We start from the raw sequence: 27,356 nt of genomic DNA, 5'->3' as shown, positions 1-27,356 counted from the left end.
TGAGTGAGCCGAGGGACGGGGAGAAGATAGAAACTCCTCCTACCTTGTCGATGTATGTAAATGCAGAAAAGACTTCCCTCGCACCTTGTCACTTGATATAATTTTGACGCTGTTCCTTGTTTGTAGAAGTTTATATGAAGGTATAAAAAAAAAGGAAAAGAAAAAAAAAAAAGGCCAGAGGAGAAGCAAGAAAATGCAGACACGGGTGGCCATGTTGCGATTTTTATTGAGATTTCAGAATCTAATTAGGGTTTTATTGTCTTCTTTTTCTTATTATTATTATTATAAGTAGAGTCGTAGTAATTATATATTGTTCATCTGCTTTTGGATGTCCAAAATATATGTTTGATAGGGTAATTTGCGACATATGATCTGTATTATCCACTCATGAGTGTTATGTAAAAGAATGTCAAACAGTTTTACTTCATACAACATTTTTCTTAATTGCTTGAACCTTTTGACTGGCGAATGGTCACCCTTTCCAAACATTCAATAAAGCACAAAGCCAAATTGTGACTGCTCTGCTTTTTGTACGTTGCAAATACCCCCTGTACAGCTCCTACTGCAGATTAAACCAGAGAAAACCTGAAGACTTCCCTTCCATGTTCCACCAATCGGAGGCACTAAGGTCTGCACATTTTTTTTTTTTTTTTAGAATTTAGGGCTTGTTTGCATACACGTCCTAAATTAGAAGTCAGGTCAGCAACGACTTTCCATGGTTAAAATCCTTGGTTAGATAAATTATTGCTCATAGCACACAGAAAATGCTTTTGTTTATTCACAAAAAATTTAAAGCATTTTTAATGTAATTTCAGCACATGTTTAAAGGGCTGCGTGGTTTATAAATGCGCACATTTCATTTACTGATTATATTCAATACAGGGGAGACAGCTTGCGTGAAATTAAAAAGACATTTGAAAGTTTTTCACAAGCAAAATTTTATTGCTAGCAATTAGGGAAAGTGAATAGGACATATCTCATCATTTTAGACTGTGTCAAATTTGTCCCAGTTTAGCAACATAATCTTGAAATTTCGAACCGTATTTAGTAAAATCTAGCACAAGATGGTTTTTCTGGAGAAGGTTCTATAACAAAAATCATCTTAAATGAATTTTCATAAAACTTTGTACAGAAATTCTGGATAAAGGTCTAATGCCATAGTGTTGATAGAGTGATGAAGTGGATGCAGCTATGGCAGCAAAACTAAACCTGAACATTGAATTATTAAAACCTTTGGGAAATAACTTGACCTTTTTTTTTACACAAGAGGTGCTCACATACAAAACTGTGGCATGGACACCGCCACCCACAGGGGTCATCCCCAGACCCACTCACCAAATGACGCACAAAGGTTACTTAGGCAGGTGAAAACTCACACTACACACAGTCTCGAGGAGCGATGACCTCACAGAAACCAGAGCTGGACCCATCGAGATGCCAAAGGGGGCAAAACATGGGGGTGGGTTTAACTTTCCTGTTTAGGTTTTCGTCATAGAACCTGTGTGGGTTGGGGCCACCAAATACTTCCTGGAGTGTGGATCTAGTTAACAGTTTTCATCATCTGTACAGCGAACAAAAGTAAATTATATGAAGTTCAATGATTGCCTCCAGGAAATCATGCAGCTGTTCCCTATTCCCAGGAAAGAAAAACAACACTGGATTTATTTCCTTGTGAATTTGCATGGCTCAGCCCACCTTGGCATGTGAGGGGATGAAAGGCTGGAGAAAGTGGGGAACATGATCTCTTCAAGTTGACAGTTATGCAAATCTGAAATCAAACTGTACATTCTTGGAGGACTTGGTTAAGCTTGCGCAATCATTTCTTCACGGTCGTAGTCAAAGTCATGAACTGCTGCAGCACTAGTGAGCATTTTTGAATTGCTATGTAAATGCACTTTCATATCCTTTCGCAGATATTTTCAGGATTGCTTGATTACATCAAAAGCAAAATCCCAAATCATTATCATTCAAGCTTTCTAATTCTTTTGGAGCTCAGGGTACAAAAATAAATAAATAAATAAAAAAAAACAAAACACCAACACAGGGCTGAAATTTTACCAGTAAAGTTAATGGTCTGTGTCCCAGTAAAAACTTGCTGGAAGGAGCTGTTTTGTGGTGAGTATGCAGTAGCAATTAGGATTTAATTCTTAGCAATCAAAAACCTCAAGTTGAATTTAATTAAACTACAAAAATTCACATGTGACCTCTCTAAAACTTTAAACCTGAAATGCTGCCACTAAGGAGCAGTGATTTCACTCCATTTTAGTTGCAGAATCGGTTTCAAAACTGCAGCTCTTTGGCTAACAGGCCAAAACCTTTATACTTGAGTGCTGACCGAAATCTGTGAGCATAACAGTTGTGTTGCAAGCACCAGAAGTCAACAATTTATAGAGTTCATAAAGACGGACTGTTTTAGATGTCCCATTTAAAGAAAAATATGAACACATCTAATAAACTGAAACATAAAACACAGATTTTTACTTAAATCAAAACATCCAAAGCCTGCTTTTGCAAACAGATTTCAAAGGAAGCTCTTGGCATTGCTTTGGGTTTCCAAACGGACACAGTAACAAGAGCACAAGTAAGAAAAACATACACACCAACCCTCATATCCACACAGAGTGGAATAATATTGTTCAGATACAGCCACAATGTTCCGGTGGTTTTCCTATTGCATCTGCATGGCTTCTTCTGTTTCAGGACAGATGGGAGTCATGAGTCATCCTCCTCCCCAAAACGAGCAAGAACTTGGACCCCAGCGCTGCAGTAGAGGCCATAATGCACACAGCACCTGGTTTGTCAAGATCAAATCACAGCATGTAATCACAAGCACTCATCACCTGTTGTCAAGCACGGTCGTGGAGGGCTGACGATGACCACGACAGTGTTTGAAAGTCATTATACACTGTAATAGAATGTTTTCAATGCGTAACAGGGCAATAAACCTGCAACAGATAGATTGAAAAATAAATACTGAAAGATCTACTGTAGATTTGAACTGAGGATGAATGCTATGGTAGGAGTTTCAATTCAAACCTACTCCATTAACCCCAGAGGGAAATTAAACATGTTCAGCTCAATTTATAGGGGTAGTTTAAAGTGATGCTTTGTGAAGTAATCAGTAAGTTACTCTACTAGCTGTACACAGACGAAACCCTGGTTTCAGTGAAACCTAAAGAAATATTTAAAGAAATCTGCAGTAACCTGGGGAGTCGACATGCATACATATATAGATCACTATGAAGTAAAACTGTGCACAAATCATATTAAACCCGAAATAGCTGAAGCAGTATTGTGTAGAAGAAGCAAACATTCCTCCACGTCAATGTGAGAAACATCATGTGTGACTGCTAAAGTCACACATGAGACATTTTCTTCCGGTTTTGCTACCAAAAATGGATTTCAAAAGCGATTAGATCACCCAAACTAGTTCTTTCCCCAAAACAGCCCAGGACTGTCCTGCGTACGACGATGCTATCTACCTGGGGTTGTTTACTTCATTTGAGGACATGGCAGTCACTGAATGATGTTTTTTTATTATTATTTATTTAAATTACATCCTGACATGCAAAATCTAAAAAGAAACAGTAGGCATATCTACTATTTACCGTAACTTTACATATAGATTTGTTTTGAAGAAGCAAACTATTCACCATCAATGCAAATGACACACAGGCACCTGCCTGCACAGACACATCACTACGGACGCAGCGGCACGCCTTCACGAGCCGCTTCCCTCCCAATCTGGAATGAATCGAGTATTTACCCACCTGGTCACTTATCAGCGATGGTTGTAGAATATTAGCCTGGATATGCAAATACTACTCTAAGCAGAGACATCCGACTGACACTGGCCCAGCACTAAATAAATAAAAGGCCGCTTTGTTTTTCTTTTTTTTTAATTAAAAACGCAAATCAATGTGGTGAATCGGGCTAAAATGTCAACAAGAAAGGGCAAAAAAGTTTGTACAAGATTCCGTGTTAACATTAATGGTAGAATTCCTATGGCGAAAAGATGTAGGGGTGTGTGTGTGAGGGTGTATGTTGGGTAAGATGTTGGGAATGTCCCATAAAATGGACTTTGGTTTATTGCACAAAGTGCACAATGGACCACATCAAAAAGCTGGACGTGAACGACAGTAAGCATGTTGTTTTGTCTCCCTTTGAAATGGTTGTTTTACAGCTTTTCACACCTGCGGCAAGATTGTGGAACGCTCTTCCACAGTCATAAAAAGGAAACCGTTCAAAGCCATGCAGGGAGAAGTCAGAGAAGGTTCTAGAAGTACCTTAAAGTACACAACCAGTCCATCATTTATTACATCATGACATAAATTTCAAATATACAGAGAGTACTCTCCACCTCAGGTCAGTGTATGATACAGATATTTGCCGTTTCTCTTTGAGCTTCTCCAAAATGGACATTAAAACAAAAACCAACATTCTTGGAAAAAAAAAAAAGTACAATCAGAAAAACGGCCACACACAGACAAGATGCAACGGCCAGAAAAGGTATGATTAAGACCAGTGTTTGCTTCAACATTACATTGTCAGAATTGAGGGGGGAGGAGAGGAAAGGTAGTGATGATCATCATGTATAAGAATCCACATTACAGCAACAAAAATCCATTATAAAGAACAAATAAGCAAAGTGAAGTGCAAATTTCTTTGGAAGTTGGAATAAAGTTTGTTTTTCCTTCATTAAGACATAAATAAACAATAAAACAGGAAGCTGTCAAATACAGACCTCAAAGAAATAAAGGCAAGACAAATGTGAATAATTTCAAGTAGGCAACACTTCTAAGTACAGACACACCGTATAAGTCATTTTAAACAGATGCACAGCCTTGTAGTTCAAACGTTTGCCTTAATTTCCCAAAATAATCCAAGTAACCACACCTTTTTTCATTTTAAAAAGAAATCTTCCACCACAAAATGGTGCTCTTTAAAGTTCTTCATGAAAACCTGCAGTATGAGCTCAGAGTTATGTTTCCTGGAGTGGATGACTTTGAAAAGTTCAAATTAAATCCAATTCTGTGATCATTTCAAGTTCCTTGTCATCACTTTCCCAGCGTATCCATAGTGTTCTGCCTAACATCCCTTGCTTCTTTTTCTGAAATGAAAATGTTAACACTGACAAATAATGCCAGACCCTCAGTTCTTGACATTGTGCATGTCGTGATAAAGAATTAAGGAGGAAAAGAGGGCAAAAAAGGGGGGAAAAACTTCACAGGCTTTCACTGCAAATCGCCCCAAACCTCCCCACAAACACTTCAGATCTCCTTAAAGTAGTACGCATCTCTGCAGCATTATTTTCACGTCTCATCGTTCATTTGATTTAACAACACAATAGAGTAACTACTTTGGGCTGCACCAGAGCTTTCTTCACTGAAATAAAACACTCCCAGGGACAACGGGGGGCTTTGTCAGTTCATCGCGACGGCTCATCGGACGTCGGTCAGTTACTTCTTTCTCTGGAAGACGTTGGCCAGCATTGCTCCAGAAGTGGTCAGCTGACCCATCTTACTCAGAAACTTGGTCTTGGCATCTTCACCCACCAAACTGGAGGCAATAGAAATTGATCTATTAAAGGAAAAACCACAAAAAAGAGGCCAAAATAGTTTCAATTTGTATATAAAAATGTTGAAATCATGAGCTGAAAAATATTTTAAAAAACAGCAACATTTCGATCTTTAACGTTCCTACTGACAGATGTTTTACCCTCTGCTCGACTTTTTTAAAGAGGAAATACTACGTGCCAGCTGAAACGCTCCTGATCTTTACAGTCCAACGGCTCCTTAAGTTCCTCTTTTGGGTTAGTTACGACTCTGGCTGATGCAGTGGAGAAGTTAACAGAACTGGACTTGAACTGCTCTATTGCTCAACAGAAGAACAAACATCATATCTTAACGGCAACTGTAAACAAGAGCCAATGAGCATAGGATGTTGAGTCTTCTATGGTTAGTGGTCAGCATTACCAAACAGCGTTTGGTTCAGAAGAACTCATAAAAGAAAATTTTGAGTTTCACAAGGTTCCAGTTTTCCAGTTGAGCGATTCCTTTTTTGTGGAACACCGTCGGAATTTCTGGTCTGATGAAAATCTTACAAATATTTTTTAGACATGTTCCAGGAGAACTGAACGTTGTGTTTGTATCAGCATAGAAATACTTTAGGTTTTGTGGTTAATAATCTCATTGCTGATCAAATGAAGACTCCTCAGCTTTTTCAGCTATTCTAAGTTCTTAAAGTACTTTCATTTTCTTCTTTGCCCCTGTGTTAGAATCTTCATAAAAGGATCATTGTTCCTACAAGGAATAGATCAATCAACATGCCAGTTACATGCCAGAGAAACTTCTCTACATGTCAAAAGTTTAAGTGAAATGATTACAAATTTAATGGCTTGTAAATTAATTATAAATATTGGAAAAGTACAAACAATTTCAATAATAACAAGAAATGCATGAAGAAAAATCACCCAGTGAATGGAATTTGATTTTTTTTATTATTATTATTTTTTTGATATTGATGAGTCAGAAGTAGCCTGTCCATTGCCTTCTTGTGCATCTCCACTTAAAAATTCGCGCTTGCAGCACAGTCTGTTCTTCCTCCCCTTTATTTGGATTCTCTCTGGTAGACATTTTTCTACCAGGCCACTTGGCAAACAAAAGGAGAAGTTGTAAACGACAAAGTCGATTTTCTGCGCCGTTTTAGAATTGTAGCCTACCTGTAGTTTTAGCACTGGCAGCGGAGGAAATGAAGGAAGCCGTTCAGTCCATGTTGGCCACAATTCTAAATATTGAATTAACATTAAGAGCCGCCTTGTTCGACTTGGCACTTCTCTATTCGCAGTGGAGGATGTACGTTTACAGTGCAGATTACTTCCAGTAACCGTCATTGCATCGATCTGGCACATTATGTACATCACGGGCAAACGTTAGCAGTTAGGCGATTCAACACAATCCACACTTCCAGGAAGCAATCAGACCCTTTGTACAAAACAAATAGCATAGAACAAGGGGCTGATTTTTACCAAGCTAGGTCAGTTCAGAATTTAAAACTTAAAAGTTAAAAATCCAATCCTTTTTTTTATGACAAGTGAACGTCTCATATTATTGTTCACGGCAACAACAGTAATCCTCGTCGAGGAAACTGTAACCATTTATACAACAACTATTTACATTATGAGGAGTTTGCAAATGGAGATTAACCTCTCTAATCTTGCGAATCTTTACAAGATCACATGCTAGCTCAGTAAAGATTTTGTATTCGTTTTGAAATCATAAATAAATCCTGTCTTACTGCTGCTCTCTTTGTGTTTCTTATATAAATAATGACAATTAAGGACAGAATGGCTGTATAGGCCTCACTATTACAGTATGAATGAAGATGTACCTGTCTAACATAAAGTATTTGTTTCTAAAACATATTAAACTGGAAACTGTTAATCTTTTAAAAATGATGCTTAAAATGAAATATCTTGTGATATGGTGCAGTTCTATAATCGTAAGATGAAAAAGATTACAGCTGTTATCACAACCATGGAGGGTTCAGGTGTAAATTCATCTTTTAATTTTAACAATATGAAAGGTTTAGGTTTGGCTCTGCTAGAATCCTCGCACGAATCTATACAAACTCTGATTATTGAGAAGGATATGCATCATTTTTGACATACAATGTTTAAATATCGTATAAAAACATTTCGCAGTGAAGAAACTCACCCTTGTGCGTCAGAAATTCCTCTGTTTTCCACCTTTATTTCACACTCTTTGATCATAGACCCTAGAATCACCTGTTGGAAAAACATAGTTTCAGCTGAAATGTCACATCTGTAAAACACTGAAATGATTTACACAAACTCCATCTGTACCCTCCACGTGACATAAATTAACTGGATGTTCCGAGATGCTGAATAGTCCACTAATCTTGACAAAACTAAGATGCTGCATTTGTTTAACGCCTTGAAAATATAATTAAACCCTGGTATCAGGATCACAGGGACAGAGCAGATGTACAGAGCGACGGCTCAACTGATCATTAGTCACCTTGGGAAAATGCTCACATGAACTGGATAGCGTGAGACTTGATGACCAAAATAAATATTTTAGGTGTGCGTCTGAATGTTTCCGTGAAAGATGTAAAGAGCCAGACGGATATCCTGGGAATTATGAATAACAAAATAAAAATGAGGCAGCATGGTGCAGCAGTTCTTGAGAATGCATATATTCGTGTGTGTGAATTTGAGATGTGCGAGAAGAAGAAGAAAAAAGAAATCCCCTGTTTGTATGAGCGTCTATGGGGGTGTGAGGGTGTGTGTGTGTGTGTCTGTGCATCTCCTGACCTCATGCTCTGGAGACAGTTGCTCCATGTCAGCGTGCAGACACCTGAGGCCTGGCAGGAAATGGTTGACCATGACCTCCTCAGAAATGACTGGACAACGCAACACGTTAAGGACGAGAATGAAAAGAAATCTTAGTGCCGGTTCATTTAAAGCATCACAAATGTATTCGTGTATAGAAGGTTTTCCAGGCTTTTAAAAGTTTCCAGATTTTGTTGTCTTATAGCACATTTTAATGTGGTTTCAATTAATAGCTTAAAGACGAAGTTACACAAAGAACAACTATACTCCAGCGCCATGATGATTCAGACTCTTTGTTACCACATACCATACTAAGTTCTGGTGCATACCACTTCAGCAGCTCATGTTGTTTGAATTAATCAGTCCGTCTTTATTAAAATTTCTCAAAAGTTATCATAGTTTAGACATAACTCATCTATCAAAGTGGGTGGTAGTGATGTGACTAAGAAGAATTGAACTACACCGGTTCAGAAAATGATCTTCAGCACAGGACTGTCTCTAGGTAAATGCTTTTTTAAAAACAAAAACAACTTTCACTTGAAGTTGGACTTTTGCGCAATTTTAAAAACAATAGACATATGAGCTAGATCTGACTTGCCTGGGTAGCACAACATGGCACACTGAGGGCTGTGATCACTGTGAATGAGGTCCAGATATTGCCTCCATTGATGGGAGAATCTTACAAAGAAGCAATCGGTACATAACCAATCAGACCACAGTGGAGGAGCTGCCAGACTGAGGGACCTTCGTAGATGATTTTATGTCAGAAGAACTCCCAGAGAAGCATGGGATGCACAATTTGACTCAACAAACATGAAACTATTTGATCAAAACTCCCCCAAACCTCTTGGGAGGAAAAATAGAGTCACTGATTAAGACCATCCTATAAGACTAATACACAGATGGCTTTCTACAGTCAGAATTGAAACATGAGTTCCAGGTTTAAATTCCATGATTTTAAAATTTTCCATTTTCCATTCTGGTTTTATTTCAAACGTATCAATTTTTTCACATATAAATGGGAAAGTTTACTTTTATTTTACAATAAGTAGCTGAATACTACATTTTTCTGTTTCTGTGCAGAAAATTATACCACTTTACATAAGAAACGTACAGTCAATTTAAAGGAACATTCCCAAGCAAAAGAAAAACAAAAACCCCTAAAGACCAAAGAATTGGCTTTGACTGATGTAAGTCAAGGACTCTGGTTCTCAACAAAGGTGAAAAAACTAAGGCTTTTAATCTTTTGAGTAGGAACAGATAGAACCTGTAAAAAATATTTCTTATACCATTGAAACCAAGTTGTTTTGTCAGAATCAAATGCTAATATAGTTTTCAAATTGAATCAAAAATGTATTTTATTTAGCCTTGATGTTTCTCCTTTGCTAAATGTGTAAACATTTTGAGAGCTTAACTCTGTTCAAACCCAAGATTTTTTATTTCATTTTTAGATATTTTCAGCTTCTATGTGAATTAATAAGATACAGACAGTAAATATACTGAGAAAATGTAATGTTCTGTATCTTTCACTGTTAAAGGTATTGTTAGAAAAATTATCTAAGTTCATTTACTTATGAGTTTATTTGAAAAGTAATGTTTTCATATTATTATTTTGTGTGTTGTTTCCTTGACTTCTTTCTTTTGTGATATATTATTAACTGTTTCTTGGGTGTTTCCCTGGAGGCTAGAAACGTTAACACATTCCTGTGTTATCAGCTGCCTGTGAAACTGATTGGTAACGGTCAGCCTCGTGCCCTTGTAAGGGCATGTCCACAGACGATTCCAGAACATCCTGTAGTAAAGGTCTTTGATCAATTTTTTGTGTGACTGTGAAAAAGTCCAACCTCCTTCCTTGTAATCATAATAAAAGGCAGTTGGGGACGAAGAGCCGACAGAGTTGACCCCAGACAGTGTTTAACGCCGGTTCTCCGCGTCTCGCTCTGCTCCCCTCTTCTGCAGAAAAGCAATTTGTGCCTCTGGTTGATTCCTTGCAGGTTAGGAACGAAAATAGACCCAACAGGTATAGACTCTTTTATTTCACTGGCAGGCCTCTTGCCACTGAAAACGAAAAGTGGAATAAAGGTAATGCTGCTAATTTATCCACGATTGCCCTGGCTCTGCCACATGTCAAAGTTTGAGGGGCCTACGAGGGACCAACGGTGAACAAACGTGTATTTTTAGACATGGGAATGTACAGCTTCAGAGCCTGTCACACTGATTACAAGAAAAAAAAAAAAGTACAGTGGGAGGTATACCCTCTGAGGTTAGGGCTACACCTCCTGGACACGACAGCACTGAAATGACAGCCTAACAAAAATCCACAGGAATGAACCTCAGGCCAGCTGGGCTCTGTCTGTGTGTTCTGGACCTGGGTGTGGCACGGCCGATGGAGGAAAGGCGCGGTCGAGAGAAGGAAAAAGAATCACAGAAGAGCGGGATGAAAGAGGTAAAGCAAATGCAACGTAAATGAGGATCCTATCCAGAGAACCGTTGCTGAGGATTGGAGCTGCTGTTTTTCTTCACACACTTTCTCTTGCTCTCATCCTTTCCTTTACCGAACCAACCCTGTAATTACTCGTATCCCCAGAATGGAGACAGCTTGCTTTTCCTTTCTCCTACTGCCAAATGACAGGCAAACCCAGCCAACGTACACAGTTAACCACACTCTCAGGCAGTGAGACCACACCGATACGTACCAGCAACTGGGTCAACATCCAGGAGCAAACCAGAGCAGCATGGTGAGCTCTTTATCCAGTCACACATTGAGTCACACATGACAAAGACGGAGTAAATATATGAACTAAACAGGTTACCTCTAAAGTTTTTCTTCAATTTCCATGGCAAGTCAGAATCAAATAGGGCTGAAATGATTAATCGAATTAGTCATGATTAATTGATTATGGAAATAATCATCATCTAATTTAGTAATTACTAATTGGCATATACACACGTTCATTTGCTGAAAGACCACCATCCTCAGAACAGTAAATAAGCCAAAACTTCAAAAAAAATTGGGATTTTGCAGTGTGTGTAAATAGATTTTAAGAGAACTCGTAAGGCAGCAGTTCTAGTTTGACCTGGTTCAAATTCTGTACAAAAAAAGAAAAAAGAAAAAAAAATCTTTTGCTATCCAAATATTAATCCCAAAAAATAAACAGACTAGTAGACAGTATTTCTTTTGTTAAAGATGTATCTTTTTCTACAAATGATCAAGAATACACTAAAGAAAGGCTATGTTGTTGCATTTTATGAAACAAAATAAGAAAATATGCATTTTCTTATTTGAAAAAAAAAAAAAAAGTAATTGGATTCTTTGTTTATTTGCATATTTTAATATTTTTCTAACATTGTTTAAGAAAGACCTGGGTGGTTATATCTGCAAAATGTGCCAATTTCGTTTAATCTGACTACTCAATTAAACATCAGAATAATCAATCAAAAATCAGAATACTCAATCATCAGAAAATTGATAGAATAATCGATTAGTAAAATAATCGTTAGTTGCAGCCCTAGAGTCAAGACAAGAAAAATGAAGGATACAGCAGCAGGAGAGGGCACTGTAGGCCTCAAACAGGTGGATGGCGATGTCAATCCTCTTGCTTTCCACCGACTGGCTGTTGTTGGCTAATGCAAGCTTATGAAGGTGCGGGAGAACAACTTCAGGAACACAAAGAAGTCAAAGACAGAAACAAAAGCTTAGTGTACATCGCAAAAACATGACTGTGACGTACGGGAGAGGTTTTTATGCTGCATATGGTGCATACAGTCGTCTCTGAAGCGCGGCTCTGCGTTAGGACCGACCCTTCCAAACGTCCTGATGATCTCCATGTGCAAAGAGTGCTGATCCTGGTACTGAGGGTCTTCAAGGAACGACGCCAGCTGCATTTTCACACGCTCCAGCAGCTACGCACAAACACGTAAAGTATTAGCTGAAATTTCCGCAGATGTGAAAAATTGCCATGAAACAACCGCATCATTAGCGTATAAATGTAAAGTTTCAATCGGCTGTTAATTTTCTTACCTCTTTTTGTGTGACAGTCTCCATGATGGTACCAAAGGCAGGAATAGTGGCAATCCTAACTGATCTGCAAACAGCAGGAAAACACACAAAACAAAACACTGACCACTTTCTGCTATTGCGTCACTCTGTTAGTTTTTCATTTTTCTAAATAATTTGACTTTAAACCACAACCAGAAAGACCTAAATGTTATCTGCAAAAAGATGCCCAGTATTTTAAAACATTTGCAGGAGTAGATTGTGGCGTTCAGATCCCACTAAAGCGGCTCGTGTGGCTGCAAAGGCTGTCATCAGTGGAGAGACTCCTACAGGTTTCCCAGGCCACTTTCAGGTTTTCAAACAAAGCTGCGACCTGATTCCAAAACTTAAATGATGTATTTATGCACATTCCTTAATTCAGTGGCACCTTCAGTCTACAATGAGCAAAACCACAAAGGAGTAGGTTTACTGTGGTTAACATGTGTTCTATGTTTCATCCAAATGCAGTGCTTGAGAGTGTAATGAGCCGACTGGAACCCTAAATAAGACAGAGGTGGTTGTTGTGTAGCTCGTTCAAGCTCTGTTTAGCTTCTATCATGAGCAGATGTAACATTTAGGCTGAGCTAAGTGGAGGTGGCAGTTGGACAACTAATCTTCAATACCTATACCTGACTGACTTCTGCATCCCAGTCTGGGCTGTATGACCTGCTTTGCTGCTGTACAGTACAGTGAGCTTACTATTGACTGAGCATTTGAAATGGAGATGGTCTCATTACTAATGATTAACTCGGCTGAATTGTGGTAAGGTATTAAAAATGTGCCCTATGGTTGGTAAATGAGGACAGCGATGCAAGATTATAGCACCTGCCTTGAGTTTTCAGGGTTTTAAAACAGAAAGAGCAACAATTTGCAGATAACAGCAAACCAAACCTGACATTTAGTGTTGAGTTGAGAGACAGAGTCAGTCGTTTCTTAACTAATGAATAACACACAAAAGATAACAGTCAACTTTATAAAATGGCTTAAAAGCTAAAAATTTCCTAAAGTGAGGATCTATGGAGTACTTGACAGTAGTCAGTGTGTTAGTATGTAATTGACAGCATTTGAGGCCCATTAGTGCAGACTACTAAGCCAGTGTGTGCCACACTGTCCAACGATTACCTATGGTGTTTTATTTGTTGCACTTGGGGGAAGCGACTACAAGATAGCTGATGACAAAGAAGAATGTGCATCAAAGACGGACAGTAGATTCTGTCTATGTGCGTCTGAGTTTTTGTCACTGAGCACAAATGGGCTCCGACGGGTTATTATAGTTTGGAGAAGGAAGATGTCTGGATGAAGTAAGGACTAATAAAACTGGGATCTACTCTAGAGGATATCAGTCATCTTAAACTAAATCCTAAACCGTGCAAAGCAGTTTAACAATTCCCAACCGTAAACCTTTACATTCTTTTTAATCTGATAGTTGCTAAGTAAAATGGACCATGAGATTAATTAGCATATGTGTTCAAATTATACTAATGTTCAGTCCGTCATTTACAGCACATTTGTCTTAAACCGACTAGTTATGTTGATCCATCTGAAGCACAGGTAGTAAAATTTGATGCACATTGCAATCAATAATATAGTTTACTTGAGCCATTTTAAATATTGGGAAATTGCTCTTTGGTGAGCGGTTGTTAAATGAGGTTAAATAGGTATCCTCTCATGGCTACTGAAATTGTAAAAATATTTAATTTCTGATTTTTTCTCATATTCTGCCAATTGTGCATCATTTTTTTTAAGTTACACACAATCAGTAAGATATTAATACTACAACTGTGTACAGGTTTAATGTAGAAGCTCATGCCAACTGTATGTACAAACATGTGTATTTACATAGAATGATGATATGAAAGAGGCTGCATTCCAACAGGGTTGCTACAAATTTTGTCATTAAAAGTCTTTCAGTTCCATTTCATCTTTCTGCAGGTTAAATATTATCCAACATATGGCATTGCTAAGGCAAATGTAAACAAACAAACCATGTATGGTTACACTGTAAGGATGCAGCCAACAAAATGACAATGATTTGAGAGTTTTCTTTCTGTTTTTGCATTGATTAACTCACAATTCAGGCCCACTGCACAGTGTTATTAGGGCTGGAGCCGCCCGACGGTCAACTAATGCTTCACTCATGCCTCGAAGAACCAACTGCAAACCCACCACACAGCAGGATGAGAGAGTGGGAGAGGTACGGGAAAGGAGAGGTGAAAGTGAGAAGGCAGAGATAGAGGGGATAATACAGGTTTTAGAGTGAAAGAAAAAAAAGAACAGGGTGACAGGATAAATAGAGAGATGGGGCAAAAAATATAACCAACCACCAATAGAATCCTTTAGAAGATGCCCTGCTTCAACAAGGAGAGGGTGGGGGAGGAAGAGGAGGGGTTGGGAGTAACAAATGAACATGCAGGGGTAATGCTGTTGGACGGTATTGCATGCAGCGATCTGAAGGGAATGGGTTAGTGTTAAAAGACAGATGAGGCGATGAGAGCTGGCATGCGCTAGTGTTGCAGATTGATGACGAACACTTGCAGAAAATTCGTGTGAACAGTGGCTGCGCAGTAGAACCACCCTAGCACAGCCCAAACCTAAACAGGAGCCTCTTGAAACTATAAAACAAAGCCAATTTAAGGCAAACGGTCTCACTGAAACCCTGAATCTTAGAGGGATTACGTAATGCCGTTAGAAGTGATCGGGTTTTGCGGTAAAATTTGCTCCACGAAGGTGCAGACTCGTTCTAGTGCGATAGTTCTCAGGCGGCGGAGAGAAGGGGGAAAGAGACGCAGCATTGTTTTACTGTTGATCCACTTACATTTCAGGGTCGGAAGACAGTGTGATGAGAGCCGGCACCACTCTCTGAGCTACCAGCGTCTCATTCACCCCCTTCACCAGCAGCTGATCGGATTGGACAGAGCCAGCCGTGAAGTCACATAGGTGGGCGGGGCGTTTGGGACAAGAGCGAGCAACACCGGCAAAAGACAGAGAAGAAAAACAAAACGAAACAACAAAACAAAAAAGCAAAAGAAAGAAAGTAGGGGAAAAAGAAAAAAAAAACACAAAAAAGATAGAAATAAAGTGATATACAATGACAAGAACTATAGCTGCAAGGCACAGAACGGCACTACACATCAGGCAAGTGTGTGTACATACAGTTTTACACACTCACACACACGCCCACTCATACTCTAGCTCAGATTCAACTACGGTAAAGCGAGCTCAAAGCCGTGGGTTCTTTCCACAGACTCCAGATCACATTATTTCATCCAATTAAAATCAGGAAATTTTAAAAAGCAGGGAATTTGATCTGGCATCTGTGGCAAAGGCCCTCCCCCTCAATCCACAGTCCTAACGATGGTGGACAACTGTACACTATGGGATGGGGACAGTGATGTGCTTTGGGAAAGGGTACAAAATTTACAAAACAGAGGGACATGAAAACAGCTTCCCATTCTTCCTCCCCCAATTGTAAAGATAAGCAAAGTTCCACTGCTTTAACTAGACCCTTATGCCAACATCTGATCTAAAGGTTGCACAGACCTCAGTTTGAATATTTTGCCTCAAGAGGTTTCAAGCATCCCAATCAGGAAATTATTGCAGATCAGCAATAATGTCTGTTTCTACAGGGCCTGAAATTCTGACAGTAAAAATAATGTTTCTTTTTTATTTTTTTTAAGGTCATTTTCATTACAGACTACTCTCAGTTTGCTGACCTCAGCGCTTCAACACAGAGCAAGTGTTTTCATAGCAACTTCTGAGATCGTTTTGTAGTGAAAGATCTGAGGTTGGCTTGAGGAGGGTTTAACCATTACAGCTGGAACCAGAGTGCTGAGAACATTTTGCTAAAGTCTTCACTTACATTCAAAAGACGCAACAATTTAATATCATATGCATCTTAAGCAGCAACAGCAGCAGAAAGCAAAGCTAGCACATTTACAGCAAATAGATGAACAATAACATAAATGCATACGGCATTTGTTTAAAAACTGCAGGCAAATATTTAAATACTTGCAGATATAGTACAATTATATAGTCATTTATAATTAATAACTTATATAAATAAAAAAAAAATCTAATAAATTAGAACTACAAATAATTCTAAAGTACAATAAATAAAGATTATATTTACTCTTTGATGCTTATAAAACATATTACATTATTTATTTCATTGTCTTAGTAAAAATGTGACAAAAAATATTCTGGTACATGAATAAAAAACAATACAAGAGTTCAGTTTGTACCTCAAACATTCGTGCTGCGGTACACCGCACCAGAGCAGACGTATGGACAACTCCGTACCATAAGACAGTCAGCAGCAGCTCATGATACACTGGGTTGGCACTGACATGGACAAAAACATGAAATGACAAACTTTGCTGTCATCTACTTAATTATCAATATGTTATATGTATTTGTGCGTTTGTGTCTTACCCAAGTTCTACAAAGGAGGCCTTCAGGCTGTCAAGAGGAGCATGAGACAGAGACAGAGTCGTCATGACATCCTCCAGGAAACCCACCAACAGCTTGCGATCTTCCTCCTGTATAGATTTGATCAGTTACATCATCTGAATACATACAAATCTAATATACTAGCATTTTCATATCCACCTATGTATGTACTTTTAGAAAACTTTGAGGCACCAATATGAAAATTTGGGCTGAAAACAGATTAATACTGCTGTTATGATATGAGAAAAAACTGATCAAAAAACTTATCAGACTGAGATGTTAAAATATTACTAATGTCGGTCGATACCGATGCTAATGATGCGAGATGCACCTTTAAAGTTACCTGATTGTAACATGTTAGCACTCCAGTGGCATAGATTGGGACTGTAGCTTTGGTCAGTATGCCGTTCCCTGCTGAGGCATCTGACAGAGTAATGAAAAATACAAGTTAGGTGAACTACACAGAGTGGAAAATTTTTTATTAAGCAACAGTACCTAATGTTAAAATAGTATGGAAGAAATTCAGCTTTTGAATAAGTTACAAGAAGAAAATAAAAACAGTCCTTCTGTAGAAATGTGTTTCTAAAAGAAATCGTATAATGATCAAACTATTACATCAAACCAATGCACATGCACTTTAGCATCCTTTCATAGTGCTTGATCAATTATTAAAATGGAAAAACAGCAGCATACATATATGGGGAGATGATTGGCAGTGAATCACATAATGGACCACATTTGCTACCATGACTTTGCCTGAAAGAAATGTGGCCTGATTATACTTCTATTGTATTGTGGTCTTCCAGAAACCCACAGAATAAGACCCATGCTATGTAAAGATCAGGATAACCTCAACACTGAGAGAGTTTCAGATGAAAACACATTTCATAAATGGCCACAATACCAACGCTAAATGTCTTGGCAGCTAAATGAAACCAAGGACCCCGTTATAACTGCAGAAACATGTCTGGAATTAAAAACAACAACAACAGAAAAGAAACAAGAAGAAGAAGAAGAGGGGGAACACCCAACGCTGACTCCAAATAGCTTGTTTACATCAATTGTGTCTGGAGTTTAAACTTCATCTATCAACATTCTCTTGAGAGAGTTTAGAGCAATATATAAACACACAAAAAAATGAGAGAAAGTAAAATAGCCCTCACCAACATTCTCTTCTGATAGTCTGAGAATCTCCTGGAATTGAGGCTTCACCTAAACAAACCAGACGACACATACAGTACATCCATGTCACTCATCTATGACAAAAAGCTTGTTTGCTGTGAATACTAGCACAGCTTTAAAAGCCAACAAGCTAAAACATTTGATACAGTAATAGCACTAGACTTAAAACTTAGACTCATAAAATAAACCAACAGAGAAAACCATGACTACTTGATATGACAAGTCAGTAAACTAAAGCGTGGTAGTTGGATGGAGTTTACCTTAGTGTTGGTGAAGATCTTGCCAAACGTGCGGCAGAACCTCCAGAAAAAGCGAGAGAACTCGTGAACGCAGGTTGATGACGTCACGTTGATGCGACTCACAATCTCTATGAGCTGAGGAAGGCTGGACAAAATACAGACAGAAATTAAGTTAACAATTTTGTGAAAATTTCAATACAATGTTTAATATGTACAGATTACGGAAAAAAGTGCTTTCAAATATTAATAGTGTTTAAACTTTCTATGCTTTGTCTCGTCACACCTATAAACTTAATTGTATTTTATTGGGATTTTATGAAAGACACCGACAAATGATACACTGTTCCAATTTTTTTTTTTAAGATAAAAATCTGAAAAGTGCGGCATGTATTCAGCACTGCTCCATAAAGCTGATGTTGCAGTCACAAATAAAAGCTTTCTGGAACAAGTCTCCCATAAACCATTAACTGAGTTTATAGTTTCTATGTTTTGAAAAGCTTATATGACATGTTGGTCTATCATTTCTAATCTCCATAAAATAGTGTAGTTTGTGGCAGTACATTGCCAAAATTAGAGAAAGTTCAAGCAGTATACATGTGCAAGCCACAGTCTAAATGTATCTATTTACATTAGTTGAAATCTTCAAAAACAAGTTTAAATGAGTCATTAAAATTTTGTTGAACTTCTTAAATCTGTGTTAATTTCCCCTTATCTAGTAGGTTTTACATTAAGTGCTCATGTGTGTATATCTTACAGCTGGTTGACCACCCACAGCAGGCTTTCCCAGCCAGTGGTTCCTTCATGCTCCAGTTGGTGGTCATAGAGGAGCAGCAGGGAGCTGAGCAGCTCTCTGTTCCCAATGATGATAGCCATGTCCTGAAGAGGAGAGGCCGGTCTGGGGAACCGGGTCACTGGGTGACAGACAAATGCTGCTCATTCACCCCATCTTTCGGCTAGAGATTCTGCTGACCTATTGCAATTTTTGTAAACAGAGATGTGTATGCCTTCTTGGGCATTTTACCTTCTATTGCAGGTATGTCTTCGTGTGGCTTGGCTCTGCTGGTGAAGGGTGCATTCTGCAGCACCACTGCAAACAGAGGTGGAATAAGGGACTGGAGAGCTGACAGGAAAACATGAAGCTTGTGCTCATCCAGTCCGTGTTCTCCCTGCTGCGGAGAAAAGTCTCAGTTAGCATGAAAAGCAAACTACAGCAGACCCAAATAAAGCAACACACAGAAACCCAACTGTAAGCAGTTTCTCTATACGAGCCAGCAGAGAAGGTATGAGTGCAGTGTGCAGGGTGCCCAGCTCTGTGGTCCAGGCAGCGAAGGCAGGAATGAAGACCTGGTGGACTGCGTTGACCACCCGCTCTGATGGGTCCCCAAGCGAGAGCAGCATTAACTCAAACCCCTGCAAAGGATAAAGCGGCAATTTGTGTGGATCAGTTGAGTGGGATTAAAAAGAAAGCCATGATTTACATTCCTTTTCCCAGGATATTTACCTGGGCGTATTTGTCAGAGTCATCAATGTAACCCATAATAATACCCAGACTTTTGACCACAGCCTCTCTGACCATGTCAGCCTTGTCCTCAGTCAGCATCTGCTGCAGCATAGACAACACCAGCGAGCTACGGATTTCCTTCTGAAAACAAGAGGGAAGAAGTGAGGGTTTTAAAAAAGAAAAAAGAAACCAACAAAACTACATAATCCTCGTTTGAACTCTGTGCTCAGTTTAAACTTACAGGCAGGTACGGAGCTAAGGCTCCACAGGCTTCAGCCACCAACAACCGCCTCTCAGGATATTTGTGGTTAATCTGTGGAGGCCAAATGTACACATACAAATGTTGAATGTAAAAGAGGAACATAAGTTGAAAAGGAAGACAGACAGACTGGGGTTGCAGTCACAATGGAATGGAAACAAGTGGAGTGTCATAAACATGCTGACCCTGTGGAAACCACAGTTTGTCTTTGTCTGCAGATTCTCAGCCTCTGGACGGCTGGCAGCGGCTATTGCCACGGCAATAGCTTTCTGTTGATCATGAGTGTGGTTGCACAGGTGGCAATAAAAACAAAACTGCTATCTCATTCCTGCCAGGGTCTCTCACAAAGCACTGAAAGCAATTTTCATAATCAGAGAGCAGCACTAAAAAGATTTCTGACTGAAACAAAGTGATTTCTTTATAATTTACATCAAGGCTTAGGACATCTCTTGCATAATTTACATTTAAATACATATCTATATGGGGTATTAGGCACTCAAAATAAATAAAATGATTAAAAATCTTGACCTTTGACCCTGGATAAATTGTAAAATAGCTTAAAAGAAAGTAAAAGTATTTTTTTTTGTCTAGAGTAAAATATAAAAGAAGGTAAAACATTACATATGCAATTAACTGATGGTTGAATCTGTCCATTATTAATATAACTTGACACACGCATATGATGCTTCACACCGCTACAGCTTTGTTACATTTTGTGAGCTCCCTCGCATTACCATCAATGTATTCACACACTTGTCTTTCATACAACTGCAAATCAGAAGGAAAACGAGACATGGCCTTCCAAATGTGACACCAATAAAAATGTGAAAAGTCCCCAACTTTAGTGTTTAATGGCTTACACAACTGGCTACTGTATGATGTTTTTCTGATGTAAATCACTTTGAACTGCCTTGTTGCTGAAATGTGCTACACAAATAAACTAGACTTGTTGTAACATGAGACCTGACCAGGGTGTACGCCTCTTGCCCGAAATCAAGCTGGAGATGAGCACCAGCACCCCTCCTGATCCCATTAGGGAGAAGGGTGTAAACAAGACAGATGAATGGATGGAAGGATGGATGGATGGATGGATGTTGTAAGATGAGAAAATGTGAAAAGATCTAAGAGTATACATATCTTTTGAAAGGCAGTGAAATTCAGTGGCATCAAGTGAAAAAAATAAAAATGGTGTTGATTGCAGTGAATGTACTGTACCTGCTCCCAACATTGAGGAAGCAGCTCGGCTTCGACTCGAGTGGGACCCACATGTCTTGCAAATGCAACGCAGCCCGTCAGGATCATTTGTCTACGGGCACACAAATCCACTTACATGAGAAAGCATCAGTGGACGAATACTATATTATTTTCTTTCGTCTAAGCGGGATGGCAAAACCTAAAAAGACACAGAACAATTAAACCTGTGTCTATTATGTTTACAATATACACAGTTACCTCTGCTCATCATCCGGTCTCTTTATCAGGTTGAAGAGGATGTGGAGGAGCTGGTCCCTCTCCTTAGGTTCTGGGTGAAGACATGCAGTGCACAATATGAGGGGAATCAGCTCCTGAGGGGGAGAAGATGACAAACAGAAGGTTTCATATTACATTAAACACCTTTCATAAGCAGTTAAAAAAAAAGAAGAAGAAAAGGTGGTTGACACTGAGCAGGTCAGTCAATGGAAAAGCAGGAGCAATAGAGGAGGAGGTTAGGTCAATAAAAACAGGAAGAAAATTGGAATGTCACAGGCAGAATATGACACATAGGGTAACTTTAGGAAAATAGGGGGTCCTTTAATACCGCTGAAAACTTGCTTACCTCAAATATCATGTCGGTCTTACAAGGACTCATTCAGCTTTGGAGTCACACACACATTTAATGTTACGTACTGTAGAAGCTTACAAACTGCATGCACACACACAGACACAGCTAGATATTGACTGACAGAGACAGACACACACACGCCCCCCCCCCCCACACACACACACACCCCACACACACACACAACATGCTCCCCTCCTAAATCTGAGCTCTACTCCAGAGTTCAGGCAGAGTTCATGGGACCTATAGCCAGAAGGGAGAGTGCTCAGTTGCCCTTGATAGAGGGCCTCCATGGCCAAACTGCGGTCAGTCCTACATTCCCTACAAACACACCAAAATTAAAGAGTGCAAACAGAGTTAAAAATATTATTTTTTTCTTCCTTTCCGAGAAGATATAATATTCTCCTGCCAAGCTCTGGAGGAGCAAGCGGAACACCGACACTAGGACATTATCGAGAGGACTGGGTAAAGATAGGATTCTGGTGAGTCACTCGCTCAATGCTCAAAGCTAGACCGACCTTGTGAAGTTAGTGCCAGGCTGGCGGACTTGTACAAACTAAAGAAAAATCCAATAATAAAGTATCACTGGATGGTTTTAACTGGCTAATGACAAGTCGTGTGTGGGTGAAATCAGTTCATGTGTTCAGAAGTTGTAAAGGAACGGAGTTCAAACAAATCTAGCCGTCACATTTAATAAATTTTTGCCTTGGCTTCTGAAAGTACTTCATGAGAGCAGTTTTCTAAAAGCCAACAGCCCAGGCTCGATTAAATGACCGGAGGAATTCATAGAGCGCACACATCTAAGACCCTTGAAACCACCCCGACTTTATTCGAGTACGAAGCCTTGTGTTTCTGAAAGACAGACTCCTTCAGGGCGTTAAACATACCAAACTGACCTGTTCTGGAAACTTTGTGGCGAAAAATGAGACCAAGCGACAAATTGGCTCAATGCTTCTCTTCAAAGTCCAGAGCTACTCCATACTGACATTCAAGGACTGTGCTATAGACTAAATTAACTGAATTTCAATTTAAAACATATTTAGGTTAAATTGCTGCACAACACAGACAAATGTGATGTCAAACAAGATATTGTTGTCTTGGCCAAGATGTCAGGCCCCTCGACAACAGATGCTGTATGGCTTGTGTTTCTCAAATTCATTTGAATTAGAAATCTGATATGTATTATTTTCCATGTAAAACTGGTAGCGCTGTTGATTTGCAGCAATAAGGTGCTGGGTTGGAATCCTGGTCTGGGGCCTTTCTGTATGATCTCCTTATGCACGTACAGGATCTCTCCAGGAACTGCTAGGCCACAATATCAACAAAACAGTGAGGTGCTTAAAAACACAAAATGAATCTTATTCTAAAATATTTTATTTTACCTGCTCACCAAAAAAACTGCATGGAAATTCCTAATGAAGAAATCAACCTGATTTAAAATTGTGTTTATAAATGGTCTTAGATAAGTCTGGCTCATTTATATAGCGACAAGAAAATAATACAATTCCCAAGCTTTTTCATGTTTTTTTGATCTAAACAATTTTTTTAGTTCAGTTTGTGAAAAAAAACTAAACAAACAAAAAGAACTGATTGTCATCTTTGAAAAATACTTAAAGCAAAATGTTTGCAATACTGCAAAATTGGAAATTGGCCACAAAATTCTCATTGGTGTACTTTTTTGTATGTACAAAATGAAATTGAGAAGTTGATGTTTTAGAACAAAACTACAAAAAATAAATTAATAATAATAATAATAATTGGGTGCAGTTCAAATTCCAACACTACAATACAGTTTTGTACCTGAAACACAAACACAATGTTTACTGATTTACAGAGTCTAATAACAAAGCCAGGTGGCAGGCAGTCTGAAACAATTCACTGTTTCAGGTCAAACATATTTTGCTTTTCAGTGGGTGTCACATTTACAAGCCTTCACATTCACATTTACAGGCTTGTGAATGTCACATTCACAAGCCTGGGGACCAGACTAAAGTCTGGGGACCAGACTAAAGTCTGGTCCCCAGGCTTGTGGGCACAAAGTTTCAAGTTGCAAAGTAAAAGTGTGAGCAGCTGCCTCTGCTTATGAATACATGGGGTAATGATCTGTGAATCCAACTGACACAGAGCAAAGTCCACAACACTAAAGAGGGGCTCCAAAGGATTAGTGTTTCCCTGTAATTTTATTTCTCACCAACCTCTCCCTTTGCTTTGTTTACCTTGATTTAGGAAGGAGATTAGGAGCTTCTTAACGGCCTGAGGTTCACTACACCTACATTGCCAAGGCGATATGCAAAGCAGTGAAACTGCAATTTACTACAACCAGACTTACCTCTTTTAGACAATCACAAATTGTGACGTATCACGTTTCAACACGGTTCGAAGATTCAAATACTTTGTATTTGTGTACAATAGACAGACATAAACACAAACTGCATGCAGGTAGTCAGAGTGTACACCTGTGCAGGTGTCTGTTGTTTTAGCTTAAGGGGAGCCACGGTTACTGCTTGACCTATTTCAACACCCCCCCCCCCGATTCTATACCACTTGCTCTTCAATATCATTATCTACTGTCTGAGATAACCAACAGAACAGAAAAAAAATTAAATTCTTATTCAGTACTGCTGCAATGACCTTGCAAATGTACCTCATGAACTTTTCACACTGTGATGGAGCACTGCAAAGTAATTACACACGTTTTTTCCAACAAAATCTGAAAAGTGAGGTGTGCATTTGTATTCAGCCAACAAAATGTAAATCTTTATATTCAAAATGCTGTGGCTGAGGAAATGTCCCCCTTCACATGTTACAAAGAAAAACATGATGGTGGCAGCATCATAATGTGAACATGCTGTTTTTTCCCCTTAGCAGAAACAATGAAGTTGGTCTGAGTTAATGGGCAGATGGGAGGAGCTACATACAGGATAATTCTGGATAAAAATAAATAAATTGAGAATCAGTGGAAAGCTTTCAAAATTTTTACTGACAAAGATTTGAGTCTTTTCTTGCAATGGTGTGGTGTTCTAAAAGTTGTAAAAGTAACTTTTCTTCAGTTATTTACTTCTTTGTGCTGGTAAATAATTTTTTTCCCCCCAATAAAATAGACAGATGTTTGTGCTGAAACATGACAAACGTGAACGAGTTTATGGGGTATCAATATTTATCCAAAGTGAAACATGACAGTTAAAAAAATAAAAATAAATAAATAAAAAATATCTTTGCAGTTTTAACCAGAAAGTTGACATGCACCAAATAAAAAGACACAAATACCCTTGTTTATCACTGATCACTGTCTAAAGTTAAATTGGACCAAACTTCTTTAGTTTCAGGTAACGTAGAATTACTTTATTTATTTACGTATTCAATTTTAGTCTGGGACCTGAGTCCAGATTTTGTACCACAAACAAGCAAAGCTGGCATGACAATAAAAAAAAAAGTCCTTGAAAATAGGTCAGAGAAATCTAAATAATCCGGGAGATAATGTAAACAAAATCAGAAGCTTACATACATTCCAACGGTATTTGGTAGTAATGCATTTGAAATTCATGACTTGGAACAATCAATCACTCAATCTTTATTTATAGAGCACATTACACACGCAAAGTGCTTTAAAAGGTAAAACAAACAAACAAAACAAAACAATAAAACAAAAGGCAAACCATTTGGGTTTCCTTTCACATGCTTCTTATTAATGTGGCATTTAGCAAATAGATGTAATTTTACTAATTCCAAGTGACCTAAAACAGAAGTTTGGTCTGATTTAACTTCAAATAGTGAGAAATAAAAAGTGTCTTTATCTCGTGTATGTACATTTCTGATTTCAACTGCACTTGTTGTTAACATGATTAAGATTAATTAACTTGTATGGATTTTTCAACCAGAATATTCCAACATCAGGAATGGAAAAGCTTCAGCAACTAGTGGAAAATAAGCAGGAAAATCACACAAAACCCCTAAAAAGCTAAAACTGCTAAACTTTGTACAGCAGGATAGCAAAACTCAAGAATTTTTTAAGCTATGGGAAATAATTCTGGATTTCCTTACACTCTTTATGTATTTACTTATTTAATGCACTTATTTGTCACCTCTCTTAGCAGTTGTAGCTTCAGGGGAAAGTTGGCCATAAGTCGCTTAAATCTACACGTCAGAACCATGCAGATGAGTGCGTGAAAGACTCACCTGGCAAAGATGTGAAACCATTCTCTAGAAGAGAGGCATGCATGAGAGTGAGAGAATGAGTGAGACGAAAAGAGGAATAGAAATAAAAACCAGTGAAGAGGCAAAAGGCCAGCAAAATGTGACAGATCAATCCAAAGTAGCAGCAGAGAAATGACGATGGGGATGATGAAGTGAAAACGAATGCCTCCTTAAAACAGGATGACATTTCAAAATCAATAGATGAGACACAAGGCAGCAGGAGATTTACAGGCTGAGAATGTTTATTTGCTAAGTAAGTAAGTACTCTATAAAACGGTGCACAAATTTTGTGGGTTGACATTTAAATAACAAACAACCTCCAGAAGACTAGAAGTCTCCAACACAGTGTGTACTGTCACGCTACAGGTATGCTGGATTTCGACAACTACTTGAAGGAAAAACATATGCAAGAAAAAAAGAAATACTCTATGGAAAAAACTTTTCTGCAATGTTGAAGTGTGTAAGCATGCTTTACTAAGTTAAGCAAAGTCTGATAGGAAGATTAGGTCTTTTTATTGATATCTAAAATATACAGACATAAAAAAATTGCTTAACAAAAATAAGCTAATAAATCTTTAGTTTATGTAGACTTAAAGGTTTAGTACCAACATAGGCACAGTATAGATCAAAGATGATCAAGTCGTTGGAGCTCCCCAAAATGATCCCCCTGCTTAGTCCTGCTGCTCTGTGTGCATCTATTGGATATTAAGACAAAATGCATGTGATTGATCGGAAACAGGGTGGCGAGAAAGAGAAGCGCTGAGGGGCAGTAGAAATGGTGGGTGGGAGGATTACCTCTCGTTTAGCAAGGAGGACGTTGGGGACGATGTGAGGAAGACAGCGGCCCAGCATCAGCATCACGCTTTCCTCGCTGTCTGCTATGCGAGACACCTGGAGGGAGGAGGGACACGCATCAATTTCTGCTGCCCTTAAATGTATCGATCATCTTCCCGCTATTTTGTGTTGCTGACCTCGGCTCCGAGTCGACTCTCGGAGCACATTCTGCAGAAAGATAGCAGGGCTTGCTGGAAGGCCGGGGATAACTTCCTGGAATAGTAGGAAAAAGTCAAGTTGGAAACCATCATTATAGTACAGCGCTCCACAATTCCTGTTAATTCCCCAAAAAAGGGGCTTGGCGATTGCTCCGACCACAAAATGACAGAGGTGCAAACAAAGCCAAGCTGCAAGAGAGCTAAAGTCCTGCCACTTTCTCATGCAACTGCTGTTTGCCTTCCATATAAAATGTGCTAAATTAAGTCAGAGCAAAAAGACATTAAAACAGTATTGTGAGAATACAAGTTGCATGGCCTTTAACTGAATCCAG

At 38.8% G+C, this 27,356-nt stretch overlaps 1 protein-coding gene across 8 annotated transcripts in view; it reads right to left on the bottom strand.

Annotated features, from left to right (window-relative positions):
- Positions 1-4,285: 4,285 nt before the first annotated feature.
- The window catches only part of relch (RAB11 binding and LisH domain, coiled-coil and HEAT repeat containing), a 51,174-nt gene continuing 28,103 nt past the window's right edge, over positions 4,286-27,356 (bottom strand). For 3 of the 8 annotated variants that reach the window (XM_032551144.1, XM_032551147.1, XM_032551150.1), the window contains 22 exons: positions 27,004-27,079; positions 26,828-26,923; positions 26,015-26,038; positions 21,472-21,584; positions 21,235-21,325; positions 20,002-20,073; positions 19,761-19,901; positions 19,505-19,669; positions 19,281-19,428; positions 19,014-19,170; positions 18,281-18,404; positions 18,002-18,050; positions 17,182-17,261; positions 16,821-16,927; positions 16,631-16,730; positions 15,205-15,287; positions 12,375-12,438; positions 12,118-12,256; positions 11,894-12,010; positions 8,336-8,424; positions 7,716-7,786; positions 4,286-5,580 (listed from right to left, as the gene is read on the bottom strand). In XM_032551144.1, coding sequence (XP_032407035.1) covers positions 5,460-5,580; positions 7,716-7,786; positions 8,336-8,424; positions 11,894-12,010; positions 12,118-12,256; positions 12,375-12,438; positions 15,205-15,287; positions 16,631-16,730; positions 16,821-16,927; positions 17,182-17,261; positions 18,002-18,050; positions 18,281-18,404; positions 19,014-19,170; positions 19,281-19,428; positions 19,505-19,669; positions 19,761-19,901; positions 20,002-20,073; positions 21,235-21,325; positions 21,472-21,584; positions 26,015-26,038; positions 26,828-26,923; positions 27,004-27,079 — 2,227 coding nt within the window. In that variant the 3' untranslated portion in view covers positions 4,286-5,459. Of the gene's footprint in view, positions 5,581-7,715; positions 7,787-8,335; positions 8,425-11,893; positions 12,011-12,117; positions 12,257-12,374; positions 12,439-14,460; positions 14,544-15,204; positions 15,288-16,630; positions 16,731-16,820; positions 16,928-17,181; positions 17,262-18,001; positions 18,051-18,280; positions 18,405-19,013; positions 19,171-19,280; positions 19,429-19,504; positions 19,670-19,760; positions 19,902-20,001; positions 20,074-21,234; positions 21,326-21,471; positions 21,585-26,014; positions 26,039-26,827; positions 26,924-27,003; positions 27,080-27,356 lie in introns of those variants that run through there. The other 5 variants (XM_032551148.1, XM_032551145.1, XM_032551146.1 and 2 more) reach the window with 5 other exon arrangements.

This window comes from Xiphophorus hellerii, chromosome 21 (genome assembly GCF_003331165.1).
Source record: "Xiphophorus hellerii strain 12219 chromosome 21, Xiphophorus_hellerii-4.1, whole genome shotgun sequence".
Classification (NCBI taxonomy): domain Eukaryota; kingdom Metazoa; phylum Chordata; class Actinopteri; order Cyprinodontiformes; family Poeciliidae; genus Xiphophorus; species Xiphophorus hellerii.
The sequence above is the reverse complement of the archived record's forward strand: the minus strand, read 5'-3'. Positions and strand labels throughout refer to the sequence as shown.